Source organism: Peromyscus californicus, unplaced genomic scaffold, assembly GCF_007827085.1.
Source record: "Peromyscus californicus insignis strain IS unplaced genomic scaffold, ASM782708v3 Scaffold_5__1_contigs__length_169319896, whole genome shotgun sequence".
NCBI classification, from domain to species: domain Eukaryota; kingdom Metazoa; phylum Chordata; class Mammalia; order Rodentia; family Cricetidae; genus Peromyscus; species Peromyscus californicus.
In genome coordinates, this window is record NW_026294573.1 from 51,850,012 (window position 1) to 51,870,939 (window position 20,928).

The window sequence follows — 20,928 nt, forward strand, 5'->3', positions numbered from 1 at the left end:
TTTTGCCTGCATGTATGTCTATGCACCATGTGCATGCTTGGTGTCTGCAGAGGCCAGAAGAGGGCGCACAGATGGGTGTGAACCACCACATGGGTGGTAGGAATTGAACCCAGGTAGAAGAGCACCCAGTGTTCTTAGCCACTGAGCAGTCTCTCTAGCTTGTAAAAACAGTTTTTGAGGACAAGTTTCAAAGGAAATATATTAATGGCATTTAAGATTTTTTTCTAAGTTATATTATATCCAAATACATTTTATCTGTCTGTGGTCAAATCTCATTGTGAATATCTAGGTCATAGGAGACCAACCTATGAAGGTTTAGACTTCAGATTTTGACAGTTATCAAGAGTGCAACTAACAGGATCTGCCGTTAAAGGCAATGTCTAGTGGAGAAGACACTGGTAGAGATGTACATGAAGTATGGCAAAGTGCATAGAACCTACAAATTAATGACAATCCTACACTTGTCGACATAAAGTCACTCTTGGTTACTTAATTAATTAAAAAATATATATTTGTTACACATAGCATGCTTTTGGTATATATATATACACTGCAGAGTGAGTAAATCAAGCTAAATAACATATCTATTATCTCACATATTAATTTCTATGGTGAGAACACTTAATATCTACTCCTAAGATACAGATTTACTTATATCTAAATATAATAAATTGATATTAGCTATAGTCTAGTCACCATATTATACAACAGATAACTGAATTTATTCTTCCTGTCTAACTCAAATTTTCTGTGTTTTTTTTTGTTTTTTTGGGTTTTTTTTTGGTTTTTCGAGACAGGGTTTCTCTGTGTAGCTTTGTGCCTTTCCTGGATCTCGCTCTGTAGACCAGGCTGGCCTCGAACTCACAGAGATCCGCCTGCCTCTGCTGGGATTAAAGGCATGCGCCACCACCGCCTGGCAAATTTTTTTATCTTTTAAACAACATTTCTCCCAATTTCCTCACACCACCAATCCTTGGTAATCACCATTCTGCTCTCTGCTTCTATAAACTTTACTTTTTAGATACCACATATAAGTGAAATCATGAGGTACTGATTTTTTTGTGCCTCTTTGATGTTTTTAAGCACACTGCCCATCATGCTACGGTAAGAGATTCAGTTGAAGCAGAAAGATGGAGTGGAAGCTGGCCACAGAAAGATGGGGTGGGAGCTGGCCACAGAAAGATGGGGTGGGAGCTGGCCACAGAAAGATGGGGTGGGAGTTGGTCATAGAAAGATGGGGTGGGAGCTGGCCACAGAAAGATAAGAGTGGGAGCTGGCCACAGAAAGATGGGGTGGGAGCTGGCCACAGAAAGATGGGGTGGGAGCTGGCCACAGAAAGATGGGGTGGGAGCTGGCCACAGAAAGATGGGGTGGGAGCTGGCCACAGAAAGATGGGGTGGGAGCTGGCAACTGGAAATGGAAAGAGACAGGTCACTGATAAACAAAACTTACCGAAATTCACTTGTGAGAAATAATTCCCCTGTTTCATCTCTATATACAAGTTGGGCTTCTTCTGTTACTGGTTTTATTTCCTTTTTTAGCCTACAGCCAGTTGTGGAAGGAATTAACCAGTAAATTCCTGGTCTTAGTTCACCAGTCCATCCAAACACCTTTTTATCAGAAGAAGAATTAAATAAAATGAACAACCAAAAGTTTTAATGACTTTAAATCTTTCTTCTGAAGGAGAAACTTGAGACATCATTTGTTTTAAATCAATATTTAGTTATAGCTTATTAACCTTTTACTGGTTTTAAGTTATTTTCCTTTGGGGTAGCCCTACTACAAGACCACAGGCTATGGTCCTTTACGTTTTCAAAACTACCTAAAAGCAAAAAAAAAAAAGAGAGAAGAAGCTATATATCATCTAAGTCATCCCCAAAGATCTTCCAAAGTATTTATCACACAAATGCCTTCAGCAGGAAGCAGAGAGTAATTTTAGAATTTTTTAAAATACAAACACTAAGTTCCTTAAAAAAAAAAGTAGTAAAGATTTCCTACTACTATGATTGAAATAAGAATGTATGATTTGTAAATAACATTTCAATGACATTAAAGAAAGTTCAATATATTTTTAAGTTCACCATTTACATGAGTTAAACATATTTCTGAAAGCTGAATTATATGGATTACAATGTTACTCTCTTTTCTGCTGTTGTTTATTTTTGTTTTTTGAGCCAGGAACTCATGTGGTTTTTTTTTTATTTTTTCATATGCTACGACTCTATTTAACTTTATGAAAGAGTCTCTCCATACTCAGTCTCCAAAGGCCTAGTTCATATTGGCCTTGAACATGTTATGAAGCCGAGGCTGGCCTTGAATTTGTAGACCTCCTGCCTCTGACTCCCAGTGTTGGTAGCTCAGGGAAATCATACAATAGAATACATCTTTGCTTCTGTAAGTTTGACTCTTTAAGTCTCTCTCCCTTTCTCTCTCTCTTTGGTGTGTGTGTGTGTGTGTGTGTGTGTGTGTGTGTGTGTGTGTGAAAGGTACTGATCTTTGTGGATTTTCCTTACATTTTTTTTGGCAAAATACTTTTAGGTGGATTGTGAAGATCACTAGGTGACGTGGACTATAAAACAAGATGTAGAGTCCTAGACAGACATGCTTATCTAAAACTGTTTCCTAATAAATGTTGGATATTTATAATGAATATCAAGACATTTATATAGGAAAATATTTTATCTGCCTGTTCTATAGTGAAAGTAAATGGTATCCCTCCTCGTACCTCCTAGGAGCTTTCTGGAGCCTAAACATTTCTTATAAAAAACAAGGACCACCTTTTGACTATCCTAACTGTACATGTTCAATCATTGTGTATGACAGCTTAGTTCAGTTACTTGTGCTACAGTATAGACTAGCCCCCAAATTCCATCAGGTATTGTGCTCAAATAGTCTCTTCAAAACCTATTTTCGGTCATCCTGGAGGTTCATAAAGAAAATAAGTTGGTCATCTGAGTTCTAGATTCTTTTTGCCTGATTATCCAAGGACCACAATCACCCTGAGATTATCACCAAGCCTTATTTTAGCAGAAGAAAAAATTCAATGTAGCTGAGGATCATTGTGAAGGCTAAACTACCAAATCCATGCTTTGGAAATGATAATTGCTTAGACTGACCATATATAGGCTGACATACAGGAGTTAAAAATATCTTGCTACTTCTTAGTAGATGTCACCCCATGCACTTCCTTTATTCCCCACATATAACTGTGAAGTGCCACTATAGATGGCGACTTGGAAGTTTTTCACGGATACCAAACTCTTCTTAAAGAAAATAATTGTGAAGCTAAAAATACTAGTAAAAATCCTTTGAAAATATGACATATAACAGATCAACAGAAGCCTATAAAGAGGTAACACAGAAACTCAGTTTAAACATAGCCTTGCTGTGACTGTTTTTACACATGCAATCTCATAAGAAAGTCATTTTACCCAAAACCAAATGGGAAAAGCTATCGTTTCCGACATTGCTTTATCTCTAACTTCACCTCACAGTCAGCTCTGAAGAAGAGCTTAGTAAAAAGGTTAACTTCTGCCATTTTATGTGGTTCTGGCCAGGAACTACTCTTGTCTGTTAGGAAGCCGCCAATAAAGACTTCTATATAACATCCCATAGAGAAAGATTTGTCTGTCATTGAGCCAATATAAAGATTAAATATGATTCTGCAGTAAGTCCTTGAATAGTATTATTCCTGTTGCTGTGTAGTAGGTTGTATTTGTAGTTCTCATAAAATAAACAGCCCCACATGTGTATCTGCTCACATATTTGGCCTCTGAGTAAATACATAATTAGAAAAGACCAGAACAACCTTAAAGGCAACACATAAAAACATTTAAAAGCATTTCTTTCCATCAGACTATTTCTGAACCTTACAAAATGAGTCAAGCCTGAGGATAGTAATTTGGGAGAGTTCCTGTTTTGCAGTCATAGTGCAAGTAAGACAGACATTAGAAGCAAACTTTCCTGTAGCTGGGGTCATGTATTTGGAGGGTAGGAAGACTCTAATGACATCACTCTCTTTATTGAGTGTAACAACAAAAAATATTTTCATGAGATAGATCAGAGCACTTAGTTATGGAGCCAAGGCTGACACTCATCAACCCCTAAAAAAGTCTCAGAATATAAGAGAAAGTCTTTCACAGTTAATAAAACATATATAATAGCATAATGATTAGGAACTGCCTATACCGTCACTAGACTAGAGAACATTCGAGTTTAAAAGACTAGTGAAAAGCTATTATTTTCTTCAACTTGGCTTCATATTACACTCTTAAACATTAGAAAATATGTATACTTCTCTATTTTGTAGTTCAGTGAAACACATGAGCTGTGGCTCTGCTCGATCCTCATTTTCTTTAAGAACATATAAGGCCGTATCAACTGATAACCAAGGGGAACGTTTTCCTAGAAACACACAACAACAACATCACCAACAAAGCCCACCTCAGATCAATCCATCACTGCACACTCTTAAGTACTTTACCCAGTAGATTTTTAAAAAGAAATATACACTCCATTTTTATATACAAATATCTTAATATCTATAATATGCCACGACTCTATTTAATTTTATGAAAGACTCTCTCCATACTCAGTCTCCAAAAAGCCTAGTCTCTTGAAATCATCAAAAAGCCGTGTTCCAGTGGCTGGACATGCACCCACGCTCTTGCCTAGCACGCATGAGGCCCTGGGTTTGATCCCCAGTGTGCTCATCCTCACCAAAACCAAACAAAGAACGATGAGAAACAAGAGTTGGGGTGCAGGACAACCACGCCACAATCTAAGCGAGAGCAGAGCCTTTCAGGAAGAGATGGGATCCAGCACTTCACTCTCCTGGGAGGCCACAGGAAGGAGAAACCATCTATACCTTAGACGGTCAGGTTATGTACATGCTTAGATGGGTCAGGTCACACACTGTCCCTATTTAAAATCCTCTGCTGAGATAAAGCTCAAAGTGTAATGATTTGGGCAGATTTATTCAATGTATAGTATATTTGCATCAAAATGTACTCATGTAACTAAACATCATATATGAAGAATGAACACATTGAAAAAATTTAAAACTAAATAAAACCATACATTTCTTGGGCAGATTATTTTCTTAACTAGGGCTAGGAAATACAAAGTATTTTCAGAGAGAATATAAATTGGTATTTTAAAAATAAACATAACTGAGTAAAGTAGCCTTTACTCCCAGGCAGATCTCTGTGAGTTCAAGGCCAGCCTGGTCTCTATTGTAAGTTTCAGAACAGCCAGAGCTACACAGTGAGACCCTGTCTCAAATAAATAAATGAATAAAATAATAAATAAATGAATATAAATTTTAAACTTGCCTTCAGTTTGACTCAGATTTAATGGCTTAATTGTTAGATAAAGCACAGATCTTTGAGCTATGTGCATCTTGTACTGATGACTAACGACTTCACCATCTTCTTCTAAAAAGAAACAGCCTTTTGATTGTGCACACTGCCAGTCCTGAAATGAAGGGAAACATTTCCAAACAATATTGGTTAAATGCTTCAGCATGCACAGTAATGAGGAGAAACGGAAAGACGACCCTAAAGAAATGTCAAATATACCTATTGCCCACTGGGGGTGTGCAATCGTAGGAGAGAAAGTGCAGACATAAAATAGATCAATCCCAATTGTCAGGGTGTGTGTGTGTGTGTGTGTGTGTGTGTGTGTGTGTGTGTGTGTGCGTGTGATGTGGTTAGGTTAAAAAGAGAATTATATGTGTGAAATCACTGTAATCCCAGTTCCAAAAGTAGTGCCTAGAATACTGTAGTTGCTCAATAAATATTTATGTGTGATTGATGGAAGGGACTGATACAAACTGAGTGGGTGACAATCGCCACTTTTTTTATTTTCTAATTTTTGAAAGATTCATGTTTATTTCTTAAAAACGTGTGTGTGTGTGTGTGTGTGTGTGTGTGTGTGTGTGTGTGTGTGTGTGTGTGTGGCGGCGGGGGGGGGGGGGGGGGGGGGAGGTGTCAACGCAAACTAGTCCAGCGCCTGTGAAGACAAGAAGAAGGTGTCAGATACCCTGGAGCTGGAGCTGCGGTCAATTGTAAGAGGCCTGATAGGAGTGAGGGAACTAAACCTGGGTCCTCTGCAAGAGCAGTATGTGCTCTGAACTGCTGAGCCATCTCTCCAGCCCTGGTCAACATTATTTAGAGAATAAAAAGTTACAAAAACACACCACAAAAATAATTTACTTAAGTTCACATAAATACTGATAGAAAATACACCCTACACAACTGTCACAATCCAGGTGACGTTAGTGTTGAGAGCATAATAAGAATGAAGAAGTAAGGATTACTAAAGCTAAAATACAAAAGGAAAAGAAGCAAGATTCTCTATTTAAAGATTAATTACAGAACAACCCAAATAATGATTTCAAGTTTTAGTAAGCAAAAATACAAGTTTATAAATAAGAGCTTTACAGCTACTAAAAATACACCAAGAAAGTGGGGCTGTAGTACTCCCTTATAATACCACCTCTCAGGCTAAAACAGAAGGAAGTCTGAGACCTGTCTGGGCTACCTTAAAGGCTTACCTTAAAAAAATAATAATAATGATAAAATAAAAGGAGAGGGGGACTGGTAAAACTGTCAGCTAGCCAAATCCCATCACATCACAGAAGGAAGTAAAATTTGAAAACAGCATGTTGGGCAGGTAGTAAAAGACTGTTGACTGAAATTATCATTACCATAGATGTGTGGAAAATGCTTTTCACTTTATCATCAGTGAACTTGCCTACCACAACAGAAGACATATTTCTGTACTGGTCCTAATCATCTCCAAAAATAGAGTACTAATGAGGACTGAATGACTTTATCAGGAAATTCTACTACTTATCTGTAAGGATATTTAGACACTAACTTCAAGGACTTAATAGTATTGATAGCTATTCAAAAGACATGCATTAGTCCTATAACAATAACATCACAGTATGTACTATATACTTATGAAGAAGCAAGACTAAAAATTATATATATCAAGAATAATTTCTCATTCTCATTTTTTTCTTTTTTAGCTCCAATTAACCTAAAAACCACTGTGTAGACCAGGGTGGCCTTGAACTCACAGACATCTGCCTGACTCTGCCTCTAAGTGCTGGGACTAAGGCAAAAGGCATGTACCACCTCACCCAGCTTCTTACTTCTCTTAAAGGCAAAATTGTCCTAGTACATACTTATATAACATTTTTATTATATAAGATAATCATTTTAAATATATTTATACATTTAATATAAAATTTTAAAATAAGAAAATCCCTATAATTCTTTTATTGAAAATCCCTATAATTCTATCATATTATGATTGTAATATAATCCTTTCTAACACAAACCTTTATAAAAATCAAGTTTTATATTCTAATAAACACCATTTTCTTTGGGTTTCTAAAATTTAATCTTACATCAAAAATATTTTACTATTGAAAAAGAACAAGGTGTTAGACATTTAGCTCACTTCCAATTTCTCACCAGCACAGATAATCTTAACATGAATACCATTTTGTCTAAAAGTTTCTCCTAAAAAATGATTTCCCTAAAAATAACCTTAGAGAAAAACTAGGATTTTAGATCTACTAATATGCATTCCCATATTACAAGTCAGTGATACTATTTTCAAATGACCACGATGGTATAAAATGTAATAACTTTATAATAAAACTTGGTCAAACTATGTTATCATGAAAAAAATGGGGCTGTGAGGAATGATTTCCTAATTAAGGTATGGGTACATAAAACACTGTATAATATTATGTTTATTTTATGCACCAAATGTAACGACAGCAAGAAAATGGGATTTTAATAACTTTTGCATTCTAAATTAATTAGAATTTCTGCTTATACTTTCAGAGATTAACATTTTGCTCTGTATTTATTAATTTTTGTTTCTTTCTTGTGAATTGCCTATTTATCTTCTCGTTCCATACTCATATTGCAGATGAGGCAGGTTCTTATAATATTTTAGTAAGTTATTTTAGATACTAACACCCTTTGTAAGCACTGATGCATGTGGTTTTTATTTTAAATTTGCTATTTCTTAATTGATGTAAATCCTCCTTTTTAAGTTCAGCACCTCACTTTATAGCCAACACTAACCTTAAACTTGCAGCAATCCTTCTGCCTCAGTCCCTTAAGTGCTGATATTAGAGGCATAGACCACCATACCTGTCTAGTATTTTTTATGGATGCCTTTTTAAACTGATTTTCAAGATCTTATCACTACTGAACTACCATTCAAGCTTTCAGTCAGTCATTAATTATATGTACAGTCACACCATATGGCACGGAAGATACTAGTATTTTTATCCTAAGAAATTAATATGTGACCTTAAATTATTGGACTTAATGAGTATATCATCAAAGACGGAAACAAGTTATTGCATGTGATATTTCAATAACCCTATGGGACAATGTGAAAAGTACCTTTTCTTAGCTTTAGCATCATGAAGTTCAAACTTGGGCTTAAGTCAAAAGTTCAACTATTAATGAAAAGCATACACCCAGACAGTCATTTAGCTTCCCTGTAAATCTCTTAGATAGGACACATATGGGCTCACAACAGATGCAGGGCTCAGAACAAATTGTCCTTAACATAGCAAACATGATTTGAGATGGCAACGGCTTGTAAGGGCAAGAGAGGAAATATAAACATAGAGTATTTAGATAAGTTATCCTTTGAGAAAGTTTGAGTTGTGATTCTGACATAAAATGTTTTCCTCTCAATCATTTTTGATTACAGTATTAGCAGATTCAATTTATCAGATACTTCTTAGGAACACATATTTTAAATTTACCCATCTGAAATGGTAAAGGACAATTCAAAATTACAAGTATACATTGGGTGTCTTTATCTAAATCTTGGGAACCAGAAGTGTTTTAGATTTTGCTTTTTTCTTCAGGTTTTGGAACATGGCATCTTATACATAACATGACATCTTTGGAATAGCCCCAGGTCTAACCCATTTCTTAAGCATGTTTTATGCAGCACATGCCTAATGTTGAAGTGCAGCCATCAAATGAAGGGCAGTTGTGGAGGTTTATACTCGTGGCATCATGTTACTGTTTACAATTTGGGGGGTTTGGGAGAATTTTAGATTTTGGATTTTTACATCAAAGACGTCAGTTCATTTCAAAGATAGAGAGGGTCTAAAGGTAATCAAGGACATCCATTTTGGTAGATAAGGAAAGTCCGAAAAAAAACATGGTAAGCATGATCCCACATTTCTCAATGACTTCAGAAGCTTTTCTCTACAGTCTACCAGTTGTATTCTGAGTTCTGCTCTACTTTGCCAAGACTGCTGGGCATGGCGGCTTTGTTTATAATCCCAGCACTTGGGAGGCAGAAACAGGAATATGGCAGCAAGTTTGAGGCCACTTTGGAGTACACAGAGTTCCAGGCCAGTCAGGGCTACACAGTGAGACCCTTTCTCAAAAATAAAACACACCAACAAGACTACCATGATTTTCTAAAGTGAGCTTTAAACGAAATTTCATGTTTATATTATAAATCAATAATATATAACATAAAACATATATAGTAAATGATACACTGATGGGGCATTATCATTCTGAACTACTTACACACTTGAGGGTTAGAACAAACTTAAATATTTAGCTTAACTGAAGCAGCTCTCCGTATTTTGGAGTTGGTCCCTCCTTCCACTGGGATCTGGGAACTGAACTCAAGCTGTCAAGCGTCTACCCGTTGAGCCTTCTCACCACCCTAGAGGAACTTATTTTCCTTAATGCGCATTGTTTAGAATATTGGTAGTTAATGTGACTTGTGACATTCGGGAAACTAAAGAGAAGTTGTCCATGGCAGACAGTTCTTCTGGAGGCAGTGCCTAGGGCTGATAGGAAATGGCTTTAAAACTCTAGTTGAGAAGGTTAACATTTTTATTAGAGATCTTTCCCATGTTCCAGTTCTGGGGGGAAATGCTATAATAGAAAAAGAATTTGTAAGTTTCTACGGAAGACTGCCAAACTCCATACTGTAATAATACACTGAGGTTAATAGGACTGGAAAAGCAAGGAATGGCTACACAAAAGTAGGCAAGTGCCACATGATTGACACCAAATGAACATCAGTGAATTGTTCTGAACAGTAAATAATATTGCTAGGAAACCTTGGAGCAATAATGTTTAAAAGGAAACAATTGGTTTCTTAAGGTTCACCAAATTTATTAAATACATAATGCTTATTCAACTTGAAATTTTATTTAAAACAAGACTTTCAATCACAAAGGTTTTTGGTTTTTGTTGTGATTTTTTTTCGGGGGGGAGGGGGTCATGGATCCAGACTAACATGCTATGAATTAAAAGTAAAAAATACTAAGAAATTGTCTGAATTGTTTAAATAAATGAATTTGAATGGAATACAGACCAGGTTGACAGTTTTGAGTTTATGAGAAAATTTTAAAATATTTTTAGAATAATAGAGGAGGAAATTCCATGTATAATATACATCTTTTGACAAATAAAACCGCTTGTAATTCTTAGAGCGGGCATGAGGTGGTGCTAGATTCTACCAATTCAAGTATATTCCTATAAATGCAAACAACTGTTATTTCACTGGTGATACACAGATCTCACTTATTCATAAGAACTAAGGAAATACTAAAGACACAAATCACAAGCTTTAAAGTAGAAAGCAATGATCAAAACAAATCTATCAGTGAGGTTCTATCTTTCCTGGGTCGCTCTGGTCAACACTTGTCCTGACATAGAATTCTGTGTTATCGGCAATCTAAGTAAGCATGAGTTAGCAAGCAGCCCTGCCACAGATGACAGCATGGGAGCTTGTCATCCTCGTCACTCTTTACCAAGGGAGTCTACGTCACACTCTTGCAGGAAGTTATTTGCTTTCACTGTTTGAAGAAGCAGGTAAAACGTGTTATTACTTTTTTGTTACTAAAGAATACTTAAAAATAAAAGGTTAAATAGATGATTTATGAAGGAAAATTGATACGGATTGTCTTAATTGACAAGTTAAATTGATTAACATTTTTAAAAAGAAACATGACTGTTGCTTTAGCAATAATTAAGAATGAACCATTTTCAATTTGTATTATATATTTATATACATAGCTGTATTACACATTTGTACTATTTTATAGAGAAACTTGTGTATAATAGTTGGTATGCTTCACATGTACATGGCTTATGCACACAAAACATGTTGTATATATGTATAGCTGGATATTGTATGATATATATGTGTATACTATGTATGTGCTGTATGGTATGTGTCCTACATATCATATAAAACATTTTAGTAGACATATATTTAGGCAAGTCCCTGTTAGGAGAATGACTACAGGCAGGTTACATCTCTGAAGCTTCCCACTGATGACTTGTGGCCTACTCTAATTTCAGTAGTGACTGCTTTATAGCAAGGAAGTTAAAGCTATTCTTCTCTCAAGGGAAAATTCTAGACATTTCTTGAATATTACAGAACCCAACTAGATAGAATCCAAGATTAACAAGAGAATAGTAATACAGTGTCAAAGTATGACCAGTAGAAAGTCACGTATGTACAGTTACTGTAACATCGTTATTTTCCTCCTGCAATTCAATCTTTTAGAAATGTGTGGCTGTCTGATTTCAAATCTGACTCCTGAGCATGGTGCCTGTAGTGCAGCTACTCTAGAAGACTAAAAGAAAACGACTGAGCCTGTGAGAAAGAGTCCAGCCTGGACAAACCCAGCAAGACCACGTCTTTTTAAAAAGTGAACACACGCCTTTAATCCCAGCACTCGGGAGGCAGAGCCAGGCGGATCTCTGAATTTGAGGCCAGCCTGGGCTACAGAGCGAGATCCAGGACAGGCTCCAAAACTACACAGAGAAACCCAGTCTCAAAAAAAGCAAAAAAAGAAAAAAAAAGTGAACAAGAGCAGGGAAGGAAGGGAGGAAGGGAGAGCAAGCAGGCAGGTGGGCAGACAGGACAGGGGGAAACTCTGGCAACAATTTCCCATTCCTGAAGCTGCTCACTTTCTGTGCAATCCCACTCTTCTCTGCTCCACATAAACCGACTGTCTTAAAGTACTTGAAGAAGATTAATTAGCTGTCTTGTTAGTAATTTATTTTGCATTTTCATAACTAAAAACTAGAATGGTTCTGAAACTGCACAAATATATATGACATCTACAAAAAGAAAATTGCTTCAAAGTGAAACACCAACAAAAAGAACTGATACCTGCTGAGTAACAGAGAGCCTCGAACTAAACCTCCATCTCTCCCGTGATGTATTCAGCTGGCAGGGTGGAGAGAGAAGCAGGAGGATCACGAGTTCAAGATCATCCTTGATTACACTGTAAATCTGCATCCAGCCTCGCTAGGCTGTCTCAAAAGTCAAAATAACAGTAATTTTGGCTCACTTCATCTGAGAAATACCAGATAGCAAACAAAGAAGGTCGAGAAACACAAGGCAAACATTTCCAAAAGAAATTAATATTTATACTGAAGTTATAGGATTAAAAAGTTGGGTAGGCTCTCAAGATGGCTCAGCAGGTAGAGGTGTTTTCCACTAAGCCGATGACCTCTCTTCAATCCCTGGAATCCACACAGAGGAAGGAGAGAACCAATCCCACAAGCTGTCCTCTGACCTCCACATGCACTCTGGGGCATGTGCACAGACATATAATAAATAAATGTAAACAACTTTTCTAAAGTTGACAGTATGCCAACTCCTTTTAATAATTAAATTCTTCTTAGTACTTTTAAAATCTAATTTTCAATCACCACCAACATTCCTTCTTGACATCTAGATAAAAAATGTAAGTGGACTCTTTTTTAATAACCATGGCCTGCAGGCTAATTCTGGGATTGTCCATTAGACCCTCCTGCTCCTAGCATACTCAAGAACTACTAGGGGCCAATCTAGCATCACTACAAATGCATAACTTTATCAGGCTCTCAGGGAAGTCCTTCTCCTATCTCCATTCATAATCCTATACTAGAATAACTGTTCTTAGACCAGACTTTCATCATTCCATTTCCATATAAAGAAATGCAGTCACGTCTTAGTTCTGTAATATCTTTTTTTTTTTTATTCAAGTGACTATGTCCCTAGTACTGTGCTAAATGCTTTGAAAAAGATTTAGCCAGGCAATGGTTGGTGCATGCCTTTAATCCCAGCACTCAAGAGACAGTGGATTTCTTTGAGTTCAAGGCCAGTCTAGTCTACAGAGTTAGCTCCAGGACAGCTAAGGCTACACAGAGAAACCCTGTCTCAAAAAACAAAAGACAAACAAACAAATAAAAAAAATTTAGATCTTTTAAAATACATTAAATAAAGTTATTCCCAATTCATAGTTAATGAAAATCAGATTAAAAAGAGAGGTTGTTAAACTTGCCCACATTTACGCAATCATTAGGGGAGTAGCTAGAATTCACTCGCAGGTGTGTTATTCTGAGCGCTTTATCAATTCCAAGAAGACTCTTTTCACAGGGTATCCAATCAATAAATATTCATTATAACAATGAAATACTATGCTATACCACCTTGGCATATGACAGTGAATAACCAAATGGAAATTTCTTCAATTCAAGGCCCATAGTTTACACTAAGCAAAATAATTGACACACATTACTTAATTAGAAATTGTTTGTTGGACTGAACTAAAGGAACTGTATTAATGGCACAGAAGGAAAGACTTATGATTTAATATAATCTATTAACATTTATATCTCTACATGATGACTAAAATTAAACACTTTAGAGTTAGGTAAATCATAATTAACCAGACTAATATTTTAACATTTAAGTTAATCACAAAATACAAAAAGGTTCTATTGGTGAAAAATAATATTGTTGGAACATGAAATATGTGTGAACAAACTGGACATGCACACCAAATTGCTTAAGGTGTATATATTCCTAAACAGTCAGAGCAAAATTCCTTAGGGATGATGTTTTAAAATTTTAATAAAGAACAAATGTCACTGTCTAGCAATGTAAAGATATAAGGGACTTCAGAGTTCAATAACAAATACAGAGTTGTTATTTGAAACAAGAACGCAGCTCTGGAGAACAATCAGTTCCGTTCTCAGCAGCAGTTAGAGTGTGTGGTCATAACCATTTCCCCCTTTTACAGAGGTCTCCAGGTGCACATTTTTAATGTATCCTAGCAGTTTCCAGTTAATGTTTTATATTTCTGCAGCTATTATTTTCTGCAGAAAGAAAACTAGTAAAAGTTGAGTCTAAAAGGGGAAAACAAAGGAAGAAGATCAATATTAACACTCAACAAATATTGACTTAGCAAAGTGACTTTGTGGTCTTTCTCTCGCAGGAATTGATATTGAATGCACGATTTACTTAGGCGACACCTAGGGAAGGTATTTGTCAAATGAAAAATTTTACTTGCCAAGGTATATAGATAATTAATCTATTCATCAAGTTCAAAAATTGAAGAGTCACCATTTTCAAACTAAAGACCTTATACGTAATAATATTCTTACTCGTTTTTTTTACTTTAAAATATCATAACCAAGGCCAGCAAGATAGCTCAGCAGACACAGATATCTACAGGCAAAGCACACAGCTCAGATTCCGTCCTGCACCCCATAGGGTGGAAAGAGCCAACTCTCACAAGTTGTCCTCCAACCTCTACATGTGCACAACGGCATGCCACATAAATAAATGTCTAATTGAAAATATTACAAATAGAAATACTGCGTTCTATAGGAAAAACTCAAATTAGTCCACAGACTCCATTGGTTCCCTGTAAACACTCAATAATTACTAATAATCTGAAGTTTATTTAAAGTACTGTACCTTTAGGTTTGGCTCTGTTAACTTGGACTCTCGGTTACTATTAGCACTCATGGTAATTGTGAAGGAAACAGATGTTTTGAATTTTCTAGTTGTTGACAGTAAGGAATGGCTTGGGTCACCTGTAAAAAGTAAGTTATTTGGTCTTATACATGAAAAGTGGTCAGCAGCAGTTAGTTTCTAAACACAGTGTCATACAGTCCATTGCATTAATTTCACTCTCTTTGTTCTTCCTATTGAAATGCAGTCAGAGGTTTTATATTGATCAGGCCTTAATGGTTTTAATTTATGTGCTACTAAGATAAGACTCTTTATTTCAATATGTCATCTTTTAGTCTGAAATTTTAGTTTTAATAAAATGTAATGAGCATAGCCAAGTGAGGTTTCATAATAAAATTTTACTTCAGTAGATTTTTACTGCTAAGAAAGTCTAGAAATGGTAGCTAATAGTTGGATTCTCATTTACCTTATTATTGATAACTGGAGATGAAAGGACATTTTTGTTTGAATTATGATCCACCATTTCTGATCAAGAAATTTTTAGTATTGAAAGTAAATACCTTTACTTGAGAATGTTTCCTGGTCATTTTTTCTTATGATTCTAGGTGACGGTTTTGGCGCTGGAGATGAGTCTCTTTCATGGGACCCTTCGCTATGGCTTCCAAACTGCTGCCACCTCAGTTTACTGTCAGCCTCCAGTCTTTCTAGTGTGGTCTTGAGACATTGCTCGCTGGTTGTCATATATAATTTACAAAACTAAAGGAAATAGAAAACTGTCAGCTGGGGAGGGAAATGTTCAGTCCTACATTTGGGAGGCAAGGGAGGTAAACACACATTAGTAGGCAAGGAGGAGGCTGGTCAATGAAACGCGTTTCTTACTTTACTTGTTGCTCATGTTATTTTCTGTGAACCAGACTGCCCAGCCAGCCCCAAGTGACCCAGTGAAATGCAGCCATCAATCAGTGGGGTCACACTGCGAGTGAAAATGAATGGTACACCAGGAGAGGTGATTTATTTATTTTTTTTAACAAGACACATAGACTTGCATTTGTTCTAAATAATTTTTCTGACTGTTTCACCTTAGAAAATGTTCATTTCTGAAGGGAGTCTCTATGCTTGCTTGTATACTTGTATGTGCACGTATATGTATTTTAACTTGGTTATAAAGGCTGAGTGGCCCTTATTCAAAATGCTTCGACCAAAAGTATTTTGGATGACTTCAGATTTTGGAGCATGTGCAGATACATAATAGGATATCTTTGGTAGCTAAGTCTAATTGAGAAATCCACTTATTTCATGTGCTGCTTATACAAATAGCCCAAAGGAAGTTTTTTAAGTTATACTTTTAGCAGGCCTTAACATGAGCTCCCACATGGAACTTAGCTTCAGATTGTGGAGCATTTCATATTTTGAATGTTCAGATTAGGGATGCTTGCTTGCCCTACACTATTTGTAATATAATCATCAGATCATAATTATGAGACTGAGAGGATAAATTAAAAGTACAATGGGTATGCAGTATATAACTATGCCCTTACCAATATTTAAAAAACATTTGGATAGGGGCTGGAGTTGCTTCACGGTACAGTGTTTCACATGTATGAGGTCCTGAGTTCAAACACACTTATCTGATATGGTCTAATCATTTCATAATGTATGCATATATCAAAAGCATCTTTGCATACACTATCACTATATATCATTTTGTCAGTTACATTGTAGCAACACAGGGGAAAATTAAAATGATTCCCTACACAGCATGCATGTTTCTTTCAATAAGGGGTTATCTACCTTAATGTAGTCAAACTTTCCATCAGCATTCACATCAGCCAAATTTATTACAGCATTTACTTCTTCCTGAGTCATCTTCTCACCTCTCTAAAAATAAAATAAGACATATTTTAAAACAACATAATTAATGCTTTGTTATTGACAGTGATGGTAGAAATGCATTTTTTGTTGTTTATTTTTCTGAGTCAGTTTCACTATATAGACCTGGCCGACCTGGAATTTACTATGTAGACCAGGTTGGCCTGGAACTCAGAGAGCTGCCTACCTCTGCCTCTCAAGCACTGGGATTAAAGGTGTGAGTGGGCTACAATGCCCAGTTGGAAACATATTTTAACCTCTTCTACAAATAAGTTGAATATGTGGTTTCATTATGAGTCAGAATGAGAGTATTAAGCAATAATGAGACTATGTTAAATAAAATTTCATAAAATTATTAAATTTTGTGAACAATATGTTTAATTTCAGTTTCAAGATTTTAACAATTTATGTTATAGAGTCTGTAATAATGGATATTGAAGATAGAGTTATAATATCTTCTAAAAGTGTTCAAAAAATAAAACGAGCTGAGCGTGGTGGTGCACACCTATAATCCCAGCACTCAGGAGGCCGAGGCAGGTGGATCCCTGAGTTCAAGGCCAGCCTGGTCTACAGAGTGAGTTCCAGGACAGCCAGGGCTGTACAGAGAAACCTGGTCTAGAAAAACGAAAAAGAAAAAAGAAACAAAATGATATCAAATCACATTTATACTTATTTTCCTTTTACTGAACACATGAAAATCATAGATTTCAGAGTTCTGAGCAGGAAAGAATTACATGGGGGAAGGGAAACTAAACATGGGCTCGACTTCATACTTTCTCTCTTTTTTATAAAGCACTTTTCATGGAGAAGGACTGCAAACACTTTACAAATACTGTATGCCATTCACTTACCCCGGTGAGAGAATACTTAATGTGGAGTTTGGTAGCCAAAGTTGGACTCCAGGTGCTTTACAGACATGCACAGTATAAAACTCCCGCAGGTCTTACCTTTGTTAGATACTTATGAAGGTCAGAGTGTAGAATAGAGCCATCGTCATTTACATCTAACTGTTTAAAAGATTTTAGCAATTCTGCTTTTGAAGTAGGTTTTTCCTTGCTTAAAATTATACAAAAATCATCAAAATTCAGTTTGGCAGTTTGAGGAGTCCAATACTTATTAATGGTCTTTTGGGATGGATTTCTTCCTGCATGCTGAAGAGCTGCCCAATTTAAAAAAAAAAAGTATTACATATTACTATAACATTTGGAATTGATATTTGAGTATTCTTTTTCTCCAATCCCTATATATTAGTAAGCAAATCCAGTATCTCTCATCAAATCATCATTGGTATTGACTACATAGTTACATCAATGTATGTTTCTCTAGCTAGTTACATCCATATATGCTTCATTATCAAAAGCAAAAAATATACATGCCTACCAGCTAAAGAGACTTAATATATTAGAGGCAGAACTGGTTTATTCCTTCTTCTATCTGTTTTGTTTTCAACCTACTTAACTGTCATTATCTGGTTTACTTAAGAACTTAATTTTTTGAGGCAGGTTCTCACTCTGTAGCCCAGGCCAGCCTGGAACTCATTTTGTAGATCTGGTTTGGCCTTGAACTTGATGTGATCTTCCTGACTCTGCCTCCAAAGTTCTGGGATTACAAGGATGAGCCACCAGTTTATCTAAGAACTTTTAGAGAAAACAAGGTTGACTGAATTTTTTTTTTTGAGACCACAGGGGTAACCACAAAAAGCAAAAGTGATTTTTTTTCAGGGTTAACAGATATTTCACTGACTGGAAGAACTCATTTGTTCGAGAACTTTAATGTCAACAAGGTGTAGTATCTATAATGTTCACCAGAGCTAGGTAGTAGGGGCTCCGGAATGTCAAGCATGCACCAAATGTCAACTATGTGCACAAAAGCATCCATTTGCAGGGCTAGTGGGATGGCTCAGCAGGTGAAAGCATTTGCCATCAAACCTGAGAACTTCAGTTCTCTCCCCAGGATCCACACAGTGGAAAGAACCAAGTTGTGCTCTGACCTCTAAATGCTTTGCCATGTGCATACATACACAAAGAGGCACCACACAGGCACCTGTGCATATAAATGTGTGTGCATGCACGCGTGTGTGCACACACACACAAACACACAGATACTTAGCTAAATATAGTAATTTTTAACTGTAATCGGTGAAGGACTTACAATCTCAGAAAGGCTGTGTATTTGTATATGTCACACAACACTAAATACAATATCTTTAAACAATTACAGACACCTTCTTCAGTTTACTACAAGTGATGTAGTAATTTGCAAATGAACTTCTACATATTACTTTATAACTGTCCATAAGTTTCTGAACCACCAGAGAAGAAATCATTAAATTTCTAAAGCTGTATCTGTCTTGAATTGTGCTAGCAAGTTTTATTATAAAATATTATATTGGAAATTTCCAACTATTGGGGGTGGGAATGTATACTATATGTGCATCATAAATCAGCACTAAAATGATTATCTGAATTTTCTACAACTTAATGTAATGAAGATTAGTAAATACAAAATAGTTTAGAGAAATATCCACCAAGAAAGGGAAACTAGATCAACATAATAAATATAAATATTTGAATCAATTATTGGGCACTAGTTGCACATAATCATACGAAGGGTGACTTTGTTCTTTGGAGACAAAAGCTTTTTTTGGTCCAAAGTTGTTCTGTGATATAAGTGTAAATTCTACATCTTTAAAAAATATTTACATCTTATGTATTTATTATTATTATCATTTGCGTGTGTGCATCAGCATTATGATCATCATCATGTTCATCTGTGTGTGTGCCTGAACATGCATGCCATGGCGCAAATGTGGAGGTCAGATGACAATTTGTTATAGTTGGTTCTATCCTTCCACCACGAGGGTTCTGGGGACTGAACTCAGGTCCTCAAGCTTGGTGGCAAGCTCCTCTACCTATTGAGCTGTCTCGTTGGCCTATGTAAAGCCTGCATGTTAAGTGTAATATTGCTACCTGTGGTCATGACTTACATTTGAAAGACTAGGAGACATTTCCCTATCCTTCAGTTTATGCCAACAAACTGTACTTAGATAACTGAAATAGACACAGGAAGGGAAACAAGAAGACAAGCTTGGAGATGATCTACACAGCCAACAGAATTTATTTTTTAACATTGTGTGTGTGTGTGTGTGTGTGTGTGCGCGCACACACACAATCTACACGGAGGTCAGAAGCCAATTTAATTTTTTCTTCTTCCCCGTTGCGGGCCCCAGGGACGCAACTCCAGTCGCCAAGTTTGGCAGCAGATGCCCTTAACCAGTGAACCACCTCAAGGTTCTGCTGACACTAGTTTTCACTACTGTAACTGCCATCTTCTACCTGCTTAGAAGATCTTTATGGAAATGTGTAGCACTGAACATACATTTTTTTTAAATTGTCGATACGGAAAAATCCTTGGTTCCCACGCTTCCCTAGGAATAAAGAATAAGTATTTGCCTCCTACATAAACAAACAATTCCATAATTCATCTACCAACAGAATTACAGAAATGATATATGTATTTAGGAATCTATCCCTAGTCAACTCCACTGACTAGAATGGGAGAATAGAGTAGAATTTAAATTGTAATTTGAAGGTTAAAAATCTATTGGGGAAGGAAATTCTTTTGGTAAATATTTAGAAAAGCCATCTTACCAACTCTTAGAAACAGCAGCTCAGCAAACATGTGCCACTATCTTCAATAACAAAGAAAATTTTAGTTTTTTTTCCCCCATTTTATACAGTCTCTACTATGGTCCAAGCTGGCTCAAACTTAAGATAATCCTCCTGCCTCAGCTTCCTCAGTGCTGGGATTATAAGCCTGTGCCTTCATGCCTGACTACTATATTCACCACCTAAGAATCTTCTGGGTGTATCTTCTTTTTGTTTTAAGTGCCGAGGATGGAACTCCAGGCCTGCGCAAGGGCTCTAGCATTAAGCTATATCACTAGATCCTTTAAAACTATTGATTTAAAAAGGATAACTGTCTCAAAATAAAATTATGCCAAAATATGTACACAGAAGTAAACCTCTCTGCATCTGAGAAGTCTTTACTAACTGCAGATGTTTAAAGGTTGACATCTATATTGTGATCTTTTGCTTATGGTGTACTTAAGCTTTGCCATGTATCTGCAATACCTGTGGACCCGATGTGTCTGACTCTGCATGGAAATGTCAGACCATATGTTATGTGCTAAGGGCAGAAGCATATATGAAAAAGAGTGGTAAGAAACAGATGTCACTGATATACAAATTCCTTTGTAAAAAACTATCTTTA

At 36.3% G+C, this 20,928-nt stretch overlaps 1 protein-coding gene across 2 annotated transcripts in view; it reads right to left on the reverse strand.

Moving 5' to 3' along the window:
* The window catches only part of Efcab7 (EF-hand calcium binding domain 7), a 42,575-nt gene that overhangs the window by 17,861 nt on the left and 3,786 nt on the right, over window positions 1–20,928 (reverse strand). For both annotated transcript variants that reach the window (XM_052715596.1, XM_052715597.1), the window contains exons 3-9: window positions 17,604–17,815; window positions 16,579–16,665; window positions 15,348–15,543; window positions 14,791–14,909; window positions 5,334–5,475; window positions 4,295–4,404; window positions 1,453–1,610 (exon numbers count right to left, since the gene is read on the reverse strand). In XM_052715596.1, coding sequence (XP_052571556.1) covers window positions 1,453–1,610; window positions 4,295–4,404; window positions 5,334–5,475; window positions 14,791–14,909; window positions 15,348–15,543; window positions 16,579–16,665; window positions 17,604–17,815 — 1,024 coding nt within the window. The remainder of the gene's footprint in view (window positions 1–1,452; window positions 1,611–4,294; window positions 4,405–5,333; window positions 5,476–14,790; window positions 14,910–15,347; window positions 15,544–16,578; window positions 16,666–17,603; window positions 17,816–20,928) is intronic.